General features: G+C 46.1%; 1 protein-coding gene across 1 annotated transcript in view; it reads right to left on the reverse strand.

The window, feature by feature from the left end:
* Window positions 1-21,208, reverse strand: part of Fam178b (family with sequence similarity 178, member B) — a 91,270-nt gene that overhangs the window by 40,560 nt on the left and 29,502 nt on the right. Inside the window, exons 8-11 of the mRNA XM_013019729.1 lie at window positions 9,522-9,636; window positions 2,304-2,397; window positions 1,778-1,954; window positions 1,474-1,571 (exon numbers count right to left, since the gene is read on the reverse strand). Of these exons, the coding sequence (XP_012875183.1) occupies window positions 1,474-1,571; window positions 1,778-1,954; window positions 2,304-2,397; window positions 9,522-9,636 (484 nt within the window). The remainder of the gene's footprint in view (window positions 1-1,473; window positions 1,572-1,777; window positions 1,955-2,303; window positions 2,398-9,521; window positions 9,637-21,208) is intronic.

A 21,208-nucleotide genomic window follows, 5' to 3' on the forward strand; every position in this document is an offset into this window, starting at 1 on the left:
AAAGAAATAGCTACACAAGTACCCAAAGCTCCTACCCATGGAGTGAATGACCAGTATTAGGGGACTGTTTTTACATATACCATAGAATATTATACAGCTATGAAAAGGAATAAGGCTTATCTCTTGTGGGGAGGGGTGGGAGTGTGCTTGTGCATGCATCTGTGAAAAGCCACAACAAATAACAAGGCCTATGTGGAGTAAATGGAAAACTGAACTGGATACATGGACCTTGGAGAGCACTACTTGCTATTCAGGTACTGGACAGAAAATCTTAGGTCTGTCTCTTCAGACTTTTGAGGAAGAGGAAGAGATAGATTGCCTTGCTCCCTCTAGGATAGATAGGGAAATGAAAGCAGGAAGGTGACAAAAGTGATGCAGACGTGGCACCACTGTCATGGAGAGAAATTTTAAATAAGAACTGAGGATTTTCTGAAGGCAGAAAGCACAGGATTTGGTCTGGAAGGAATAATGGCATGGATACAGGAGGACAATCAAGCTGGGATTAGGCCACTGAGTGGATGCGCGAGGGGGGAGAGGAAAGACCAACAGAATGGCCCGGCCAGGGGCCATTTGGAGAAGACAGTATCCACTGGAGCACCTAGATACCTCAGACAAGAGTTTCCAGAAGCCTAGTTTTATGAAATGCAGAGCAAAACCTTCCCTTTCAGGGCCAGACTCATAACAGAGCCTGAAGCTGGGCTGGGCATGCCCATCAGGAACAGAGCATTTGCTGTGCAGCACAAGTGTGTAGCGACCCTGAGCCCCATATCTGCACATGAGAGCGGTTCCCAGGAGGGAAGAAGGGCCCATGGGAGGGCAGGAATGCCAAGTGTAGAGTCTTCTGTCTAAGCATAGGGATGGACAGTATAGAGAGGCAGAGGTGAGAAAGGGCAGGCATCTGCTCAGGGCAGGGCCAAGACAGAAGGAAAAGTCAAGTCCAGCAAATAGGTCTTAGCTTCTGAACAAAGTTCATTTTGTTCACCTCCTTCATCATTCCAAAGAATTTACAAAGCACCAACAGCCTGCGGAAGAACCTGGACCAGGCACCAGCCTTGGTGAAGCCAGTGACTCCAGAGGCAGCTAGAAACAGGAAAACAAACCTTAAGATAACTTCTGGCAGAGATAAATGTGCAGAAAATAAACAGACCAGTGAATTGAGAGCTGGAGAGGGCTAAGGGAGGAGCAAGGGAGTGATCAGCTGCAGTCTGAATGACAAAGAAGAAGCCAGCCAAAGGTTGGAGAGGAAGCCCAAAGAAAGGCAGGCGGGGCTCTGCAGGCAGAAGATAATTGCACAAGGCAGTGTTTTGCTAATAAGACCATGTTAAGAAAATTAGGCTTTTTCATTTGTAAAGAATTCATTAGGGAACTGTATTTTTAGTTCTTCCTCTGAGGTTTGTTGGGAAGAAAATGATTCCTACAGGACTCCTTAGGAATGCCTGCTAGGGCAGAAGGCAGGAAGGATGAAGCACCCACCTGCCTCGAGAGGTCACATTCGGGAAGAACTGCACAAGGGCCAGCAGGTTATGGTGATGGTTGGACACCCAGCTGAGGGCATTGCACAGTGGCTGGAGCTGTGGGGACAGGGGACACTGGTGGGCTACAGGAAGAAGCCACAGGACCTGCTGTGACTCAGCCCACATAAAGAAGGGGGTGGGGAGAGGAGAATCCCAGAGATCAAGGACATCCTGATGACCTGCAAGCAGTGCTGGCCTCACTCAGGGTGCTCTAGGGGGTGCTGTGGTTTCCAGTGGCTGAGGGTTGGCTTGGGCCATGGTACCTTCCCTGGCCATTCACAGATGCTTTCCAGAAGTAAGAGCAGGAGCTGCTGGAGGTCCGTCTTGGGCAGCAGTCGCAGCTCCACATCCAGGCCTGCACGGCACAGCAGCTCTATCAGCTGCAGGAGGCTCTGGTCGGTATAGCTGCTTGGCCGCATTAGGACACACAGCGTCAGGAACTGGAAGGAAAGAGAACTAGGGGTGTGAGGCATGTGGTGGGGAAGAGGGGACTGTGGAACTGGTTCCCTGGAAGATGACAGACAGGAAAGGGCTTGTCCTGTGAGCCCCTTAGGCTGTGCTGGGTAGGCACAGAGCAAACCCAGCATGGCTGGACTTGAAACCCCCGTGGGGTGAATACATTGTGCAGCCTGTACATTGTGCAGCTAGTACATTGTACTAGCAGCCTGTATGGTGTCTGCAATGGTGCTGCTGAGCTCGCTGGCTGTGTGTGACAGGGGAGTCACACTGCTGACTATGTCTGGATTGTACCTGAGTGCTTTGGGGTGAGGCAGGTAAGGCTTGACTCACCTTGTAGATGTAACTCAGGCTGATGTCCAAGACCACTTCTTGTGGGGAGTCCTCCTGCTCCTGACAACTCAGGCTGATTTTGTTTTCAAGCATTCTGAGGTAAGACAAAAACACCCACAGCACAGATGATAAGGGAATGCACAGAACTGAGCACAAGGAGACAGCAAGGCACAGCCAGTGGCCGACGTGTGCTCAGGAGCAGATGATGCCAGAGGACCCACTTCTCCAAGGTCAGCATTGCCATGTGTGCTGGTCATTTACTGGGCCATAACCAATCACCCTCCCCCCCAACCCCACAGACTTATTAAGAACACAGTTATTATCTCACACCGTTTCTGAGAACCAAGAATCCAAGGGAAGCTCAGCTGAATGGTTGTGGCTCAGGGTCATTCCTCAGAACGTTGGGTGGAGCTGCAACTATCTTAACCTTGATCCAGCTGGGGAACCAAGCTCTAAACTTGTTCATGTGGCCATAGAATGGCAGGCCCCAGTGAATTGTCACGTGGGGCCCTCCACAGGCTCCTCAGTGTGGCAGCTGGGTCCCCCAAAGCTAGCCAAGGAGAAGAGAGAACAGGACAAGATTGGGGAAGACCAGAGGGAACGGGAGTAAAACTAGTGGAGGGCCAAAGACAGAACATAGTCTTTCCTAACCTGACCTCAGGTGATATACCATCACCCGTGATGATTCATGGGTCACACAAGCCAGCCTGACTTGGCAGGGAGGAGACTAGACAAGAACATAAATGCTAGTGAGTAGAAGACTACTGAGAAGCTGGCTCCCAGGGCCTGCCACTCAGGTGAGATCTCCAGCTTTAGTTTTCTGAGACACAGAAACCAGAAAAAGCATCCCTTCAATTACCCCAAAGCATTATGAGGGGGACTGGGAAGGTGGCTTAGTCGTAGAGTGCTTGCCTTGCATTCACAAAGCCCTGGGTTCGATTCCTCTGCACTACATAAGCAAAAAAAGACAGAAGTGGCACCGTGGCTCAAGTGGTAGAGAGCTACCCTTAAGCTGAAGAGCTGAGGGGCAGAGCCCAGGCCCAGAGTTCAGGCCCCATGACTGACAGAAAAAAAAAAAAAAGCATTATGAGGGACTTACATGGGCCTAGTTTCTAAAGTTTCAAGGAAGGCAAAAACATCAGAATAAAAACTATGTTGAAAACCCTTTCTAAAGGTGATGCATTGGATATAACAAGTTGTCTATGGATAGGCCTGTCTTGCTTGTTTGCCCCAGGGAAGGGACAGATCTAGCTGAGGGAGTGAAGTAATCCCTCTTGGAAAGATCAGAGCTGCACACAGGGTACTGAGACGGTTATAGTAAGGTCAGCAGTAGGCAGCAGTCACACCACCCTTCCCACGGGCTAGCCAGGTCACCCCCCGAAATGATTCTTTCTGGCCAAATGTACATTGCTGACTTCAAGTCAGTTAAGTGAGTTTCTGACAAAGCCCTTTTGCTGTCTGTCTGTCTCATTGACTTCTTGGTACCTGGGAATGCCAAGGAAGACAATGTTAAGAAGAAAGAAGATGGTGTAGTCACCTGGCCATGAGCAGAACAGAGCAGAGTATTGGTCCTGAAGCTCGGGGAGAAGTCTCTGTACTTCCTCACTTCTTTTTTTTTTTTTTTTAAGAAATTTACTTTAATTCTAAGCAATTAATCATGAATGTCCAGCATTTTTTAGTCTATTCAAACAGTCCACAGTGACAAAACAACCTTCTAAAATATACAGCACACCTTTATATTTATTTTAATTATTTAATCTAATACAAATGTCCTCATTTGTATATATATTGTAATGTATACTATTTCCATCTTAGATCTTAGAGCCCTAATGAGGGCATTTTCATGAACTATTAGGTTATACCTAGAAAGGGTAAAGACAACATCTGAATTTGTAATAGCCTACTATCCTAAACCCAAGTTACAATGTCCTCTGAAGAAAAATTTCCATAAATTATTAATGACTCAACTGTATTTAAAAAACAGCTTCAGCAAATGAGAAAAACAGGAAAAAAGCCTATTTGTTGATTCATGATGAGAAGAGAGAACAAGACAGAGATATTAATCTTCTACAGAAAGTTGTTTTATAAAACACAAAGTATGTCGGGCGCTGGTGGCTCACGCCTGTAATTCTAGCTACTCAGGAGGCTGAGATCTGAGGTTCAAAGCCAGCCCGGGAAGGAGAGACCGTGAGACTCCTATCTCCAATAAACCACCAGAAAACCGGAAGTGGCGCTGTAGCTTAAGTGGTAGAGTGCTCGCCTTGAGCTGAAGAGCTGAGGGACAGCACCCAGGCCCAGAGTTCAAGGCCCCACGACTGACCAAAAAAAAAATAAATAAATAAAATAAAACACAAAGTATCAAAAGGTCCAATAAGCAATCTACTTGCTCAGAACAAAATTATATTCAGTGTGTCCGTTTTCTGAATTGCTCAATAACCCCAGGTGATTTTCAAATTAGGAGGCAAATTACTGACAGTAAGTTCATCAAACTTAAGAGATATCTTTAACAGGGACCTTATAGAAATCAAGAATATCTCTGACTTTACACATTTGGTAAAGCTTGGAGTTGGGTACTGCATGGCCCAAGTCATGGGCCAAGTGTGCCAAGAGACTGAACTTCATATGTCCATCTTCCACGGAGATGTCTTGCCAATCACTAGGAAGAGATGAACCCAAAACTTCTTTAAGATGTGATTGCAGACAACTTTGGAGATCTTCGGGTGGTGTGTATGCTCGGCTTCGTAAAGGTGGACACACCAGAACAGGTTCTTTCCTCATCTCCTACTGGCGCAGCCACCACCGGTTCTTTTATTTTTTTTTCTGGTGTGAGACCAAAGTTCTCTGCGTGTTGCCCCCAAGCAGGCCCGCGTCAAGCCACTTGCAGCAACGCCGGACACACGGAGTGCCGCCACCTTCACCCTTCCTCACTTCTTGTCCCTGTTGGTTCTCAGAGGGGAAGGAGAGCTGTGTCCTGGATGCCTGGGAAGTTGGTGTTAACAAACCAAAGCTAGAGGTAGGGTAGATGAGGCTAGATTCAGCCTTTCTTCTCAATTTTAGCATTTATTAGGGCCAGAGGCTGGTACTTGCACATTTGGGTGCATACTGGACCTGCCCCGGTATGTGTGAGGAGTTGTTCTGGCTGTACCAGCCTGTGAGCAGGCACTGGGACACAAGCATGGGTGGGCATGTTTTCAAAATTTCTCAAAGGGTGGGGCAGATTCTGGCGGCTTTAGAGAAACAGTCTTTCAGACTATTTGCTTCTGCCAAAGCTTAGAGGAGGAGCAAGAAAGTGTGAGCTGGTAACACGTCTTCTTGGAGTTGAGGAAGGGAAATGTGACAACAACACAGCCAGCCTTCCCAAGTAGAGTGGCTCACAGTGGAGCAACGAACCCTTCCCAGACCTTCTCCTAGGGGACAGCAATGTGATGGGGGTCTTCTTCTGTTCTTTGCCTTTCAGAGCTGTTGGCCAGACAAATTCTTGGCATCTGTGACTGACATTTGTGTGTGTGTGCTGATCCTTGGGCTTGAACTCAGGCCTGGGGAGCTAAGACTAGGGCGCTACCACTTGATCCACAGTTCCACTTCTGGCTTTTAGTGATTAATTGGAGATAAGAGTCTCATGGACTTTCCTGCCCAGGCTAGTTTTGAACAATAAGCCTCAAATCTCAACCTCTTGAGTAGCTTGGATTATAGATATGAACCATTAGCTTCTAGCATGATTGATATCCCAAGTGTAATTATTATTACTATTGTTATTTGACAGTACTAAGGATGGAATACAGAGCCTCATGCATGCTAAGCAAGTTCTCTATCATTAAGCATAGTCCTTTAGCTGCTACTCTAGTTATAGTATCAGCTGGCCCCAGGACTGTACCTCTGCTTCCACAAACAACACAGAGCTGAAGATTTGGGGTCTATCAATCCCCACTGCCATGCTTGACATGAAGGTTGAGTGAGCAGATGGTCCCATGGTCAAAGCAGCCTCATTTGTCTCCTCAGTCCCCTGCCTGAACTGTGGCTTAGAGCCCTCATTCTGCGGCCAGCATCTAGTACCTAGAGTTTGAGTGTCACATGGACTACAATAATAAAGTATAAGATAAATATCACTAACCTCTACCTAGGGTTCTGTATTTGTTCTGAGGGTGAGAGACCATAATAAATCACTATCTGCACAGTGCTGCCACATTCTCAGAGGGAAGATTGTAAGTGTATGAGCACTGCTGCCACTGTAATTGCCAGACATCTGTTAATAAGCAGGGGGCCCTCCGATTCTCTACTCCAACACCAAACTAAAGCTGCGCTATCCTTCAGTGAAGAGTATTAGATGCTGAGCCAACAGAAGGGGGCAAGAATGAATTTTATCTGGAGGGAACTAAGCCACACTGTTGTAGAAAGGTAGTTTCCAACTATCTAAATACTGGACAGGGTGTCCTTTCAATGTGCTGTCATTTATTTCTATTTTGACTTTGCCCAGGGTTGCCCTTTCTGAGAACTAAGTAAACTACTAGCACCAGGCAACAGCATTGTGCTGCTGGTCTTGAAGAGCCAGGCTGAATGTCTGGGCAGGCTCTTCAGATGAGCTTTTGTTACAGTTTGGATACAAAGGATCCCCACAAAATGCTCACATGGTTGGTCATATGATATCAATGGTGATTGGATCATGAGGGCATTAATTTCATCAATAGGTTAATCCATTACATTCATAGCTGACTGGGTTTCTAGGAGGTGGTGCTTGATTGGAGGAAGGAACTCATTGGGGTATCTTTGAAGGGTATACCATGGCTGTGACCTCTTCTGATCTTTGTCTGACTGGTTCCTGGTTACCACAAGGTAAATGACTTTCCTCTACCATGCCTCCATGATGTTTCCTCCATAATGTTTCTGCCTTGCTCAAGTCTGAAGATAATGGAGCCAAATAAAGGTGGACTAGATTGTGAGCCAAAATAAATTCTTCTACCTGTAAGTTGCTTTTTTAGGTATTTTTCACAGTGATGAAAAATGAACAGCTTTGTAATCAGGAAGTAGCTTTGAAGGGGTAGTCACAGCCCTACCTTAAGGACGTTTTCTGAATTCCTAGGAAAGACCAGGGCACCTGAGGAAGTCCCTTTGAGAATGCTAATACTCTGGCTCCTATTTTCTGTTCTTGTTCCAACGTGTTTCAGATGAGATGGGGATAGAAATTTGGCATGAGGAATAAAATAGGAAAAGACTATCTTTCTCACAACAACTAGAGACAGATCCTGGGGTTATGTGCAGAGACGTCTCAGCCCTTCATTTCCTGCCTTAGGAGCTGCAGGAACACTGGCAACAGCCAGGCAAAGTCCTGGAGCCCAAGTACAAGAGTTAGGAGGTCAAAAGTGCATGTCTAGGAATGAGACCATGTAGCACTGGCAGCTCCCTTGGCCCTGTCCTAAGGACAGCATGGTTCTGCCCTCTCAGTGAGGGCTTCAAGACACCTGGTGAAAACTGAAGTCTGAGCGCAGGCTGAGTGACACATTTAAAGGGCCACAATGTTAATGCCTCTCCTACTCTGGAGACTAAAGGTTTGTTCTGAAGCATGGAGGAAGGGCAGGAAGGAGCAATTCTTGAAAGTACCAGGAAAGGTGAGATAGGAAAGTAGCTCTTCAAGGAGGGGCTATCACTGGGTGGGAAAAAGTCCCCGTGATTATCTCCTACTTTCCAGGTGTGCTAATATGCTTATCAGTCACCATGGCTCATCTGATCCCTTCCAGCAGGCCATTCCCCTTGGTATTCTAAATGTGATTCACATTTCTTCCTCTCATCCGAGGTTGAGGTATAGGAAGCAGCAAGTGGCTTGGTGAACTAGAAGTGGAATGCTGAGCTCCAGCAGGAAAAGGGGTAGAAGTGTGGCAGGCTGGCGCATGCATGGGAGTATTTATAGCATAGCTGAGTGTGGTTTGGCTTGGCAGACAATTACTAAATGTAGTCGTGGAACAGGTTCTTAAGAAAGCTCCAGCTTCCCCTGCAGAGGAACATCCAGCAGCCAGCTACCAAGGGAAAAGGGTCCTAATACCTCCTTGGGTGAAGGGATGTCAGCCAGATGCATGGGGGTGGAAGAGAGCCTTTTCAAAGAAGTCTCAGAAAACCTGACATGTGCTATTCTCTGAAGAATAAGAATATATGACACCTTTCAAACCTAGATCAAGTCACCAGTTATTTATGTATTGTATGACTATGTCTCTAGAGGCCAGGGACCATGCATATGTAAGTTAACACCATCATACCAAGCTCAGTCACAAAGAAGACACTTTGGAAACAACATTAAGCATTATAAAATTTTTTATGCATAAAATTGTGCCTTGTGTCCGGGAGTTGCTATTAGGTAACTGGGCAAACAACAGACAAAGAGATTGGAACATGTGCTGGGAGGTATTAACTTGGTGAAAAATCTAGATTCCACCAGGAAGGAGGGGGCAGCAAAGGCTTACTCAGTAAGCAGATAGGCATTAGATGAAGCAGAAGAGTTCAACCACCCTGCTCTCTCTATGTCCCTGCCATTTACCACTCATGGAATGGTACTTGTACTCAAAGGCAGACATGTGGGCATTGCCGCAAGGGGCTTCCCACTTGTAGGCTAAAGCCAGAATCCATTAACAGCTAAACAAAAGAGGGAAAGCATGCTGGGTACCAGTGACTCATGCATCTAATCCTAGCTACTCAGGAGGCTGAAATCTGAGGATCAAAGTTTGAAGCTGGCTGGGACAGATAAATTCAAAAGACTTTTTTTTTTCTTGTTCCTGGGACTTGAACTCATGGCCCAGTTGCTGTCCCTAAGCGTCTTTTGTTCAAGGCTACCACTTGAATCACAGCACTGTTTCCAGCTTTTTCTGAGTAGTTCATTGGAGATAAGAGTTTCATGGACTTTTCTGCCCGGGCTGGCTTTGAACCATAATTCTCAGATCTCAGCCTCCTGAGTAACTAGGATTACAGGTGTGAGCCACCAGCTCTTGGCCCAAAAGACTCTTATCTGCAATTAACTAGCAAAAATAAACTTCCCCCCCAAACCCCCAAAAATCAGGAATCAGGAAATGAAAGGTGTGGCTTAAGTGATAAGAGTGTTAGCCAAAAGCAAAAAACAAGGACTAGAGCACACAGCCCAGAGTTGGGGGCAGGGATGGGGAGTGGGGGGGGGTCTGTCTCGAGGGGAGGCAGACAGGAACTGAGACAGAGATATAGAGCGGAAGGGGAAGTACTCACCTGCCACTGAGCTGTAAGGGCTCCAGTGAGCAGAGGTCAGAGTTGGGGGCTCCTAAACTGTGAAATACCTTTGTGACCTCCTCTAGTGAGGGACACCACAGGTGCATGTCTTCATCTGTAAAGTCAAAGAAGGGCAGAATTAGACTAGGGAAAGGATGAGGGGACTCAGAACCTACTGGAGAGGCTGGTGTGACAATCTGAGGCACGGCTTTCTGAATTCTCTAGCAGCCTGGGTATTATCTATAAAAAACAAAGCAACCAGTGTTTTTTTTTTTTTTTTTTAAGGTGCATTGGAACTTTGGGAACTAGGGTTATTCTCTTCTTTGGTTCTCAAAGAATGGGTGTGCTAAAGTGTAAGGGTCAGAGGATGCCATGCCCTGAGTGTGCGGATAGAGTGGCAACTGGGTTCTCAGCTTCCCGAAACTAAGCAGGATGAAGTCTTAAGCCAAAGGCCGTAAGACCCAGAAGACATCCAGCCTCAGCACCCTGCGGCTCTGTGTTTCAAGAGAGCTGAGGCCAGTGCCACACGCACAGCTGTCTCATCATCCTTGATGTGACCTCTATGTGCTCCCTAAGGCCACAAGCCTGGCTAAGAGCACGCCTCCTCCTGCAGCTTGAGACCTGTCTCATTCAGTAGGTATGAACTGTGGGCAGTCTCTTGAATATGCTAACAGAATGTGAACGACAACCTGTCCACAAGAAAACCTATATAGTCAGGGCTTTGCTTCTGTCAGACCATTTTTCACATCAGACTGCGTCACACTCGCCTATCCCACATGCTCTTCTGGCACTGTGGTTCTCCATGCCCTCACTGGGAGACAGTCTATGTTTCCACCTTGTTATTATATCCCCACATTATCTTATTTGTCAATTTACTTACTTCTTGCCTGTCTTTCCCCATTAGGAAACAAAATCTGCAGAGGCTGAGGCCATATCTGCAGGTGTAAGGTATAGAGGAAACTGAAGGATTGAGGGACGGAATGAACGAGCAGGAGGAATACCAAAGCCTGACCAAGTAGTTCACAACTGAACGATCCCAAGATGAGCTGGCAGTGTTACTGTAGATGCTGTCAAATGTCAACAAGGCAAGGCAGGAGGCAGGACTTGGAGGCTGGGCTGGAGAGGAGGAGCTCCAGGCTGAGAACTGAGAGCAGTGCTCACTTGATCCTTTGCTATTCTAGAGGGGGAGTGTTCTACTCTAAGAGCTCATTTCAGTCAAGCCACAGTGGCTTGCGCAGGAGTTAGCCAGGGTGAAAGGTTAAAAGGGGCCTAGCCGGGCGCTGGTGGCTCACGCCTGTAATCCTAGCTACTCAGGAGGCTGAGATCTTCAAAGCCAGCCCGGGCAGGAGAGACTGTGAGACTCCTATCTCCAATAAACCACCAGAAAACCGGAAGTGGCGTTGTAGCTCAAGTGGTAGAGCGCTCGCCTTGAGCTGAAGAGCTGAGGGACAGCGCCCAGGCCCAGAGTTCAAGCCCCACAGCCGACAAAAACAAAAACAAAACAAAACAAAAAGGGGCCTAATGTAAACCTTGCTCTCAAGGAGCTCACAGCTCAGGAGGAGAGGAGTCAGGTAGAGAATTACAGTCTGTGAGCATGTTCCTACAAAAATCCAAGCAGGCAAAAGGTACAGAGCCTGCTCAGAGGAGGAGGAACTGAGTGTAATTAGAGAGGGAAAGCTAAGGCACCTGTCACAAGTAGCTCTGGATGTCCACAGGACAGAGAGGCAGACTGTACAAAGGCAGGGGGAGGATATCAAAGAACATGGCTGGTCCAGAGCAAGGAGGCAAGAACAGGGCACCCAGAGGAGAGAGTGTGGGGTGAGGGGCCACTGCTGAGTCAGTTTCCTAAGTTCACGGAGCATTTCTGCAAGCCTCACCCGCTGTGGTGCCAGCAGCCAGCAGATCAGTGGGCAGAGGGTCTCTGAAAGCTGTCCAAGGACATTTCTTCCTCAAGCATCGAGTGTCTTGCTCTTTGGAAATGTATATGGGTCAGGACTCACCAAACAAGTAATTAGACTCTTGGAGGAGGAAAAACTTTCATTTGTTGTTTTTTCCTCTCTGGCAACTTAACAAGTAAGAGAGCGGTAATGATAGCCTTGCCCCCTGCACAAATGAGATGGGCAGAAAGAAGTCTACATAACAATGCGCACAAGAGGGCTGTTTACAGGCTGCATACGTGCTGGCCCGCGTGGGCAGCGATGAACTTTCCAGGGAGGAAAGAGAATAGGCCCAGGGCAGGGCAAGGCCCGGCCAGGGGTGGCCCAGCCCAGCTGGAACGTGTAGCCAGCTTTCAGACTCCAAAGGGGATGGTGTACAGCCTCACCCCAGCCCACACAGGTGCAGGTCTGATGTAAAACCCCCTCAATGGGCAGCAGTACCAGCCCTGCCAGCCTAAGCAGGCTTTTTCTCCTACCCAGTAACAACTCCACACCACCGCTAAACCAGGCTGAGGTGTCAGGAGCGGTTTCTGAGGAGGGGACCCAGGGTGCCTCTGGATAGATCAGTCCCCATCAACAATCCTGGAAGTTGGTTACATGATGACAGGAAAATACCACCCCAGAGCCCATAATTAAGGCTGCTGTCTATAAGTAGGCCATGTGCTCAGCTTTTCCTCAGCACTATTTGTCCCAAATGAGGAATTTCTGGAGAGCTGACACAGAGGAAACCCAGATGGGAAACTGCAGGGCTTCATCGCCCTAACTCAGTTTCTCCACACACCAACACTATTGCTTTAGTTTTAGGTGACTCTAGCATCAGTGCCAGCGGTATGGAGCAGCTGGGCTCTGTCTAGAAGCTAGGGCTGGGAGCCCTTTGGTGGCTCTCTTTGGCTGGAACTGATGGTTGGTGGTAGTGGGAGAGAGCATCCAGCTTAAAATAAACATACCTCTTCCATCTGTGTTGTGGAAGAAGCTATTACTTCACCACTGTGGCCCCAGCTGGGGTGACATGAGATGGGAAAACCACACACATTTCTGTGCTCCAATGCTCTCCCTTGGGGCCTCCTCTCCTACTAAGTTCCTTGTCTGGCAGGTGTGAGGGCAACAGGATAGGCCTGCAGGATACCAGTCTACAGTTTACAGCCATGTTCTTGTCCCCTTGCCCACCTTGAGATCCAACAGCTGATGAGCACTTAGAGGGCTGCACCAGGAGGGCTGGGCAGTGCTGTCTGTCTGAGTCTTCATTCTCTGGCACTGTCTCAAGAGCCCTTAAGTGCCTTGGTGGAGAGGAGCTCGCCATCCTCTTAATGAAGGGGAGGTGGGTTCTATAGGAAGGCATGCTGCACACCAGACAGCCCCCCATCTTCACAGGAATGTGGGGCTCAGGACATTCACGGGAGGCCTAATATCATCTCATTTGCTAACCCAATTCTAATTACTTAACTTCCCTTGGCACTTTTGTACTTAAATTTAAACTTGTTTCAATACCCTGCTTTAGTCAATTAGCTTCAGCTTCAGTTGTTTAAAATGTTTGTTCATTCAGCAAATGTTAATTGAATGCCAGGCAGGAGTTGTTCTGAATATGCTCGGGACCCACCACTAAACAAAAGGGATAAGAACCTTGTGCCTGGGAACTGATTGGTTTGGTTGGGGAGGGGAGAGGGCAAACAACACGCATATGAAAAATGAACATAACCAATGCTCACATGCCATGGAGGAAGGATGGTCAGGTGAAGCTGGAGCCAAGACCCAGGGAAATGGGTGGCAGAAGACTACACGGGTCTAGAGACTGAGGTGGGTGTCAGGGGTCCAGGGTGTTGGACTGGGTGCCTGGTGCACAGGCCCACTTGTCCACTCATGTGTGCATGTGTGCACCTGTGTGTGCATGCATGTGTGTGTGTGTATGTGTGTGTGTGTGTGTATAGATGGAGGGTGAGAAGGCAGGGCAGGATGAAGGGCAAAGGGCAGTATTTGGTCTTGGGAGGAGATGGTGGAATCTAGGCACTCAATGGAAAAGCCAATTCCTGAGTCAAGTCAGTCTTTTAGCTTCTTTTTCTGTTTCCCCTGTGGTAGGAGGGAACCAAGAGCTGTATACGTGCTAAGTACATGTTTCACCCCGGAGTACTTGGAGCCCATGAGTCCCCAACCACAGTGAGTGCACAGAGCAGCTTGCTGTGCTCCCCCAGGAGATAGAGGAGGCCCATCTGCTGGCCCATCTTGCCATCTTGCACATCACTCTCTTCATTTCAGGCCTGTTCCTACTTTCTTTTTCTCCCTCCCCCCTTTCCCCCTCCCCCTCTATATCAGTCATGGGGCTTGAACTCCAGGCCTGAGTGCTGTCCCTGAGTATTTTTTTTTTGGCTCAAGGCTAGAGCTCTACCATTTTGAGTCACAGTACCACTTCTGGATTTTCTGACTAATTGGAGATAAATAAGAGTCTCACAGGGACTTCCTGACCGGACTGCCTTCAAACTGTGATCTGCAGATCTCAGCCTCCTGAGCAGTTAGGATTACAGGCATGAGCCTTTTGGAACATTTTTTTTTTCTCTTTCATCTCTGTCCTTAAACAACTCCAAAGATGCTTTTGTTTTCCCTTTTATCTCCACTCACTCGGGGTTTGAAACACTCCCTCTGGTGTCCCCTCCTGCACACCCTTACCCCTGCTCCACAGGCCTCTGCCTGTTTATTCTTGGGAGTGTGGAGACGCCGCCGTCCCCAGGCCACCTCTCCTCTCTCCTGCCTTTTGTAACTCATACCACTGCCTGGTGTCATGTAACTCTGACAAGTATTCAAGGCCCCCAGTGAGCAGGACAGGCTTGCATTGTGCCAGCCAGAGAACTCATTCCTGCTAGAGTGAAGTTCAGGTGCAAACAACAAAATGCCAAAAAAAAAAAAATGAAAACCGACCTAGGCTTAAAGAAGCTCAAAACTTACGTTTCTGATGAAAAAGAAGTCTGGAGTGGGATAGACCATAACTCATGCAGAGACCAGGCTGCATCTGCAAGATCTTGGGTATCTATCTTTTGGTTGTGCCATTCTCTGAACTTGCCTCTCATTTCAGGGTCCAGAGTGGGTGCTAGAGTCCAGCTATTACCTCTCAACTCCAGGCCACGCAAGTATGCACTACTGGGATAGCTTGAAAGGATAGAGAGTCCCCTTGGTGTGACCCAGGAGGTAAGGACAGACCACTCTTCTACATCTGAAAATCCAGAATTTGAAACCAATTTAGATTCAGCCAAAGAGCTTCCCAGTAATGTTTCTGAATGTGGGAATCTGTACTAGATTCTCTCTTGCTTCACATTTCTGAGCCTGAGCATTTTGGATGATGCCTGATCTCTGGAATAAAACCAAACAAAGACACAAAATACTGGTAAGGGTATGGAGCAATGGGAACTTTCATTCATTGTGAAATGAATGAAGCCACTTTGGAAGACAGTCTGGCAGTTTCTTACAAAGCTCTTACTATGACCTAGCAATTGTGCTTGGTAGTTAGCAAAGTGAACTGGAATTTGTGCTCCCAGATACAGTGCATACTATAAATACAGGAATGTATTTAGTAGCCTCTTCAGGCTTGTAAAAAATTGGAAGCAACCAAGCCATCCTTCAATAGGTAAACAGATCACTTGTGGTATACCTATATAATGGAAATTATTTGGCAATACAAAAAAATGGCCAGGGGTGAGTGGCTCACATCTATAATTTTGGCTATTCAGCAGGTAAGTAGGATTGAGGTTCAAAGCTTGCCTGGGCAGAAAAGTCTATGAAACTCCATCTCCAATTAACTAGCAAAATGTTGGACTGGAGGTATAGCACAAATGATAGAGAGCCATGAACAAGAAAGCCAAGAAAGCCAAACTCATGAGACCATGAGTTCAAGTTCTAGTACTGCCCTCCCCCAAGAAAAGAAAGGCAGTGAGGCTGAAGTGGAGAGAATGAGATCAAATGAGCTGGACAGGGGCTTGTCAACCATACCATGATGCTCAGATAAGCATCAGTCCCCAGTTATCTGTAAAATAGTAACATAATAGTATCCACTTACTGGTAGTTGTGGCAACTAAATAAGACAGGCAAAATTGTGGGCTGGGAGCCTTGTAAAAATTAAGCCCTTTCTCTCTCTCTCTCTCTCATGTGCAGTTATCAGGTATTGGACAGTGATTTCTTTCTTTTTTCTTTTTTTGGTTGGTTGTGGGGCTTGAACTCTGGGCCTGGGTGCTGTCCCTCAGCTCTTCAGCTTAAGGCTAGCGCTCTACCACTTGAGCTACAGCGCCCACTTCCGGCTTTTTCTGTGTATGTGGTACTAAGGAATCAAACCCAGGGCCTCATGCATGTACTCTACCACTGAGCCACCTTCCCAGCCCTGGACAGTGATTTCTTATAGACAAAGGGAGAGATCAGTTAGGAAGAGGCACCAAGAGACTTTGGAGTGGGATGGATAAATTCATTAGCTTAATCTGATTATGGTGATATTTTATGAGTATGGCATATATGTATGTCAAGTGTTTCTCACTGTGGGAGCCAGGTCTGGTGGCACATGCCTATAATTCCAGAAGTTGGAGATAGAGGATCTCAAGTTCCAGGCCAGCATAGGCAAAGTTAACAGGACCCTATCTCAAGAACAATAACAACAAAAATACAAAAGCAAAGGGTAAGTGTTGAGGGCATGGCTGTAGAGGTAGGATAATTACTTAGTATTTACAAGGTCCTAATTTCAATCTCCAGGAACCCCCACCTCAAAAAAATGTATAACCTGTGTACAGGTTAATGTGTCAATTACACCTCAATAAAGGTTTTTTTATGAGCTAAGATGTAAATATGTACTAATTTTGATTTTTTAATAGAATAATTATTAATATTTTTTAACTTAAAGGTTTGAATTCAGGGCCTCAGGACTTGCTCAACTAGTACTCTACCACTTAAGTCATGTCTCTGGCTTTTTTTGATGGCTATTTTCGAGATGGAGTCTTGCAGACTTTTTTGCCTGAACTGGCTTCAAATCTTGATCTTCTAGGTCTCAGTCTCTTGAGTAGCTAGGATAACAGGCATGAAGCACTGGAACCCAACTTTTTATTTTAGCTGGGGTCTCACCATGTATCAGCTTCCCAAGTACTAGAATTATATGTGGTACATCATCACATTGTTTATTCATTTGTTTTTGAGGTTGAATCTTGCTGTATATTCCAGTCTACTTTCCAGTATCTGGGGTCAAGTGATCCCTGAGTAGCTAGGATCACAGAAGTACTATTACACCCAGCTAAAACATTTTTAAAAGAAAGATAGCTAAAATGTAAACATAAGCATTTTCTTTTTGTTCGCCAATGATTCATCTCACTTCTAGCATCTCCCACTTTGAAGCCCTGGTTTAGAAAGCTCTACTTGACCCGCTTTGTACATACTGTAGCCTTCCAAATGTTGAGGGAAGAAAATTTACAACTCCTAGCAGAGAAACTCCTCACTGGTGGTAATTTCAGTTAGACGTCAATGTGACTCAAGAAACAGATAAACGTAAAGGCATGTATAAAATGGGATTGTGCAACAATTTTGTTCCTGGAAACAATCAAAAGAAGCTACTAATGAATCCTTGGTTGGTAGAAGTGGCTGGGGGCGTGGTGCAGGGTGGTGGTGGGGAAATGAAGGGTAGGAGGTGGGGGTCTGGAGGCAGGTTTTCACAGTTTGCAGCTTTCCTGCTATTTTGCACCTTACTACTTGAATTTGCTCAAGTTGGTATATGGAATACTTTAAAATGCAACAACAAGACCTACCTGGGTAATAAGAGAATTAACTATCTAATTTTTATTTTATTTCGTAAGAAGCAACTATGAATAGTATCTGGGAGGAAAGGGGAGGGGGGGAGAGGGAGAGAGGGAGAGGGGAGGAGGAGGGAGGAGGGAAGAATCAGAAAAGAAAATGTCTTGTTAAGATAAAAGGTTGTGCAAGGAAGCCCCAAAGCTCCAGTAACTCCTACAGGAATGAAGGGAGAAGTGGGGACCAGAGAAGAACAAAGTGTCCAAAGACCATGCTCAGGAAAATGCATTCTTCTCGCCCACTTTCAAAATATCCAAAGAATGTACTGGCCAGGGTCACTCTATTTTATTATACCCCTTACTCCTACACCAGTACTATACAGGCTGGTGGAGAATAGAATGAGTAGGTAAAAATGAACATTTTCTCAGAAGCAAATGACAAAGAACTTTACACAGCTTGTCCCTTCTCTAAAGTGTTTTGATCTTAATCTAGCTGATTGGCACTGGGTTAATGGCCAGTCCTACACTGACTAGTACAGCCAAAACATGTTTGTTAAAGAAACATGAGGTAATTTCTTTCAAGAAGTTAATTGCCCAAGAATATGTTTGCTTTCAAAACCAATTTTTACTACGTACATACAAAAACAACTATTAGAGCTAATAAATTAGTTCAGCAAGGCCACACACACACATACACACACACACACAGACACACACACACACACACACAGAGTCTTTTGTGTTTCTACACACTAACGATGAACAATTTGAAAAAGAATTTAAGAAAATAATTCCATTTATAGGAGTACCAAAAGCCAGACATATAACATATACCTGCAATCCCAGCACTTGGAAGGCTTGAAGCAAGAAGATTGAGTCTGAGGCCAGCCTGGGACATTCATTGATAACTTTTTTTTTGTCGGTTGTGGGGCCTGAACTCTGGGCCTGGGCACTGACCCTCAGCTCTTCAGCTCAAGGCTAGCATTCTACTACTTGAGCCACTGTGCCACTTCAGGCTTTTTCTGCTTATGTTGCTGAGGAATCGAACCCAGGGCCTCATGTAAGGCAAGCACTCTACCACTGAGCCACCTTCCCAGCCCATTAGTGATAATTTGTGCTAAATAATATTATTATAGCACTAAAAAGAATTAAACATCTAGGAATAAGTTTAATAAAAGAAATATTAATAACCAGGTGCTGGTGGCTCATGCTTATAATCTCAGCTACTCAGGAGACTGAGATCTGAGGACTAAGGCTCAGAGCCAACTTGGTCAAAGAAGTCCATAAGATTCTTATCTCCAATTAACCAGCAAAAATGCCAGAAATAGCATGGTAGAGTGCCTTGAGCTTATACAGGCCAAATAAAAGCACAAAGCCTTGAGTTCAAGCCCCAACACTGTTACACACAAAGAAAGTATTAACATATATGATGAAAATGGCAAACCTCTGTTGAAAGAAGAGATCCAAATATATGGAGATTAATCCCATGTTCATGGACTACGAGACTTATTAAGATGGCATTGTGGTTTGTATCTAGCACATGTCTCCCTGGGTCCATAATGGAAACTTAATAGTCCCTAGTGCCACCATGTAGACAGGGGACTGATTAAGTCACGAGGGCAAAGCTCACATGATGGACAGCTTTGCTCCTATGGGAATGAGTTATTCCAAAAGTAGGCTCTGGATAAGGAATGAATCCAGCCTCCCCCCCCCCTTTTTTTGTTGGTCTTGGGGCTTGAACTCTGGGCTTGGGCATTGTCTCTGAGCTCTTCAGCTCAAGGCAAGTGCTTTTATCACTTGAATCACAGCGCCACTTCCGGTTTTCTGATTGCTAATTGGAGATAAGAGTCTCATGGACATTCCGCCCAGGCTGGCTTTGAACCATCCTCAAATCTCAGCTTCTTGAGTAGCTAGGATTACAGGTGTGAGCCACTGGCACACAGCAAATTAAATGTTTTTAATAAAAAGAATTGTGTGTGTGTGTGTGTGTATGTGTGTGTGTATGCCAGTCCTGGAGCTTAAACACAAGTCCTATGCCCTGTCTCTTAGCTTTTTTCACTCAAGGCTAGCTCTCTACCACTTGAGCCACAGATCTACTTCTGGCTTTTTGCTGGCTATATGGATGTAAGAATCTCATGAACTTTTGTGCTTCAACTGTGACCCTCAAATCTCAGCCTGCTGAAATAGCTAGAGCTTGAACTCGGAGTATGCGTGTTGCTGTTGGAGCTTTCTTTGCTCAATGCTGGCACCCTACCACTAGAACCAGGGCCCCACTTATAGCTTTTCTGATGCTTAAATGGAGATGAGAGTCTCAACTACTTTTTGCCCAGCTGGCATGGAAATGTGATCCTTAGACCTCAGCCTCCTGATTAGCTAGGATTATAAGTATGAGCCACCAGTGCTAGGCTAGGCGAAAACTTTTTTTTTTTTTTAATGTTTTGGTACTGGAGCTTGAACTCAGAGCTTCTTGTACTTGCTTAGCTTTATTTTGCTCAAGATTGGTGTTCTAGGGCTGGGAAGGTGGCTCAGTGGTAGAGCCCTTGCCTTGCATGCCTGAGGCCCTGGGTTCGATTCCTCAGCACCACATAAGCAAACAGAAAAAAGCCGGAAGTGGCGCTGTGGCTCAAGTGGTAGCGTGCTAGCCTTGAGCTGAAGAGCTGAGGGACAGCGCCCAGGCCCAGAGTTCAGGCCTCATGACCGGACCCCCCCCCCAAAAAAAACAAACCAAAAACAAAAAGATTGGTGTTCTATCACTTGAGCCACAACTCCACTGCTGACTCTTTGCTGGTTATTTGAAGGTAAGAGTTTCTTGGATTTGTGTAGACTAGTTTTGAATCTTGAATCTCAGATCTCAGCTCCTGAGTAGCAAAGATTAGAGGCATGAGTCTCAAGTACACAGATAAATTGTATCTTAAAGGAAAAAAAACAAAACAACAATTACATCCTGGTCTCACCAAACATTAATAGAGCTTCACCTTGCCAGGCCAGACCCCTACTATTCTCTGAGATCTGACACAATTTTCAGTCTTATTTCCTACTCAATCTTTGTTTGTTTGCAACACTGGGGATTGAACTCAGAGCCTCCTAGCTCTATCACTTGAGTCCCAGCCCCCAATCCCTTTGTTTCTTAGCTTGTTTCTCAAAGGGAGATTCATAACTACCTCTTTGCTCAGGTTGGCCTAGGACAGTGATCCTTCTACCTCTACCTACTGAGTAGCTGGGACCATAGGCATATATTACCACATCCCACTTTTTGTTTACTTTTTCAGTTCTGGGGGTTGAATCCAGGGCTGTGTGAGTGCTGAACATGGATTAGCACTAGGCTGCTCCCCCCTCAACCTAGTCTATACCCCCTTTTATTATTTTTGTCTTTTCAGGGTGTGGAAACTAGGGATTGAAAACCGGCAAGTGTTGTAGCAAGCAGTGCCAGGCCCACAGACCTTTTAGGGAAGCTCTGTTCTCCCTTCTTCTTGTCTTTGTTATTGTTGTTTTAACTCAATTAGTTCCAAGTGCAGATTTCACATAAACATCCTTATTTGGCTGTGGCAGATTCTGCTGGCTGCCTCTGGGACAACCATGTGCCCTTTTCTGGGAAGGGAACCCTGGTTTTGTGTTGGTATCTGAACAGGGAGACAAGTCCCTGCTTCTTTACCTCCTCCCTCCTTCAGGAGAAGAATCACTATACTTCCCCTGCCTTTGCAGAGACTGGTCTAGTCAGAGCTCTGAGCCTCCGGCAACAGAAACAGTGCTATGTCATCAGGAAGTCGGTTTAGTACTGCTGGAGGCCACCTTACCAGAAGGCTAATAATAATAAGCCAGGGCTCCTGGGCACCTCACTTTTCCAGTCCTCTGCGAGGAAGGAAGGCCAGGATTGTCATCACCAAGTGTTTCCTTTTGTGCTGGAAAAGAAAATCCTCCAAGGTCCAGAATTTATTATTTCTTTATTCACTCCCAATAAATGAACACTATTGTTCTGAGTCCCTCATGTAATGAATTAAATAACCCAGAT

Source organism: Dipodomys ordii, unplaced genomic scaffold (assembly GCF_000151885.1).
Source record: "Dipodomys ordii isolate 6190 unplaced genomic scaffold, Dord_2.0 Scaffold47, whole genome shotgun sequence".
In the NCBI taxonomy this organism is placed as follows: domain Eukaryota; kingdom Metazoa; phylum Chordata; class Mammalia; order Rodentia; family Heteromyidae; genus Dipodomys; species Dipodomys ordii.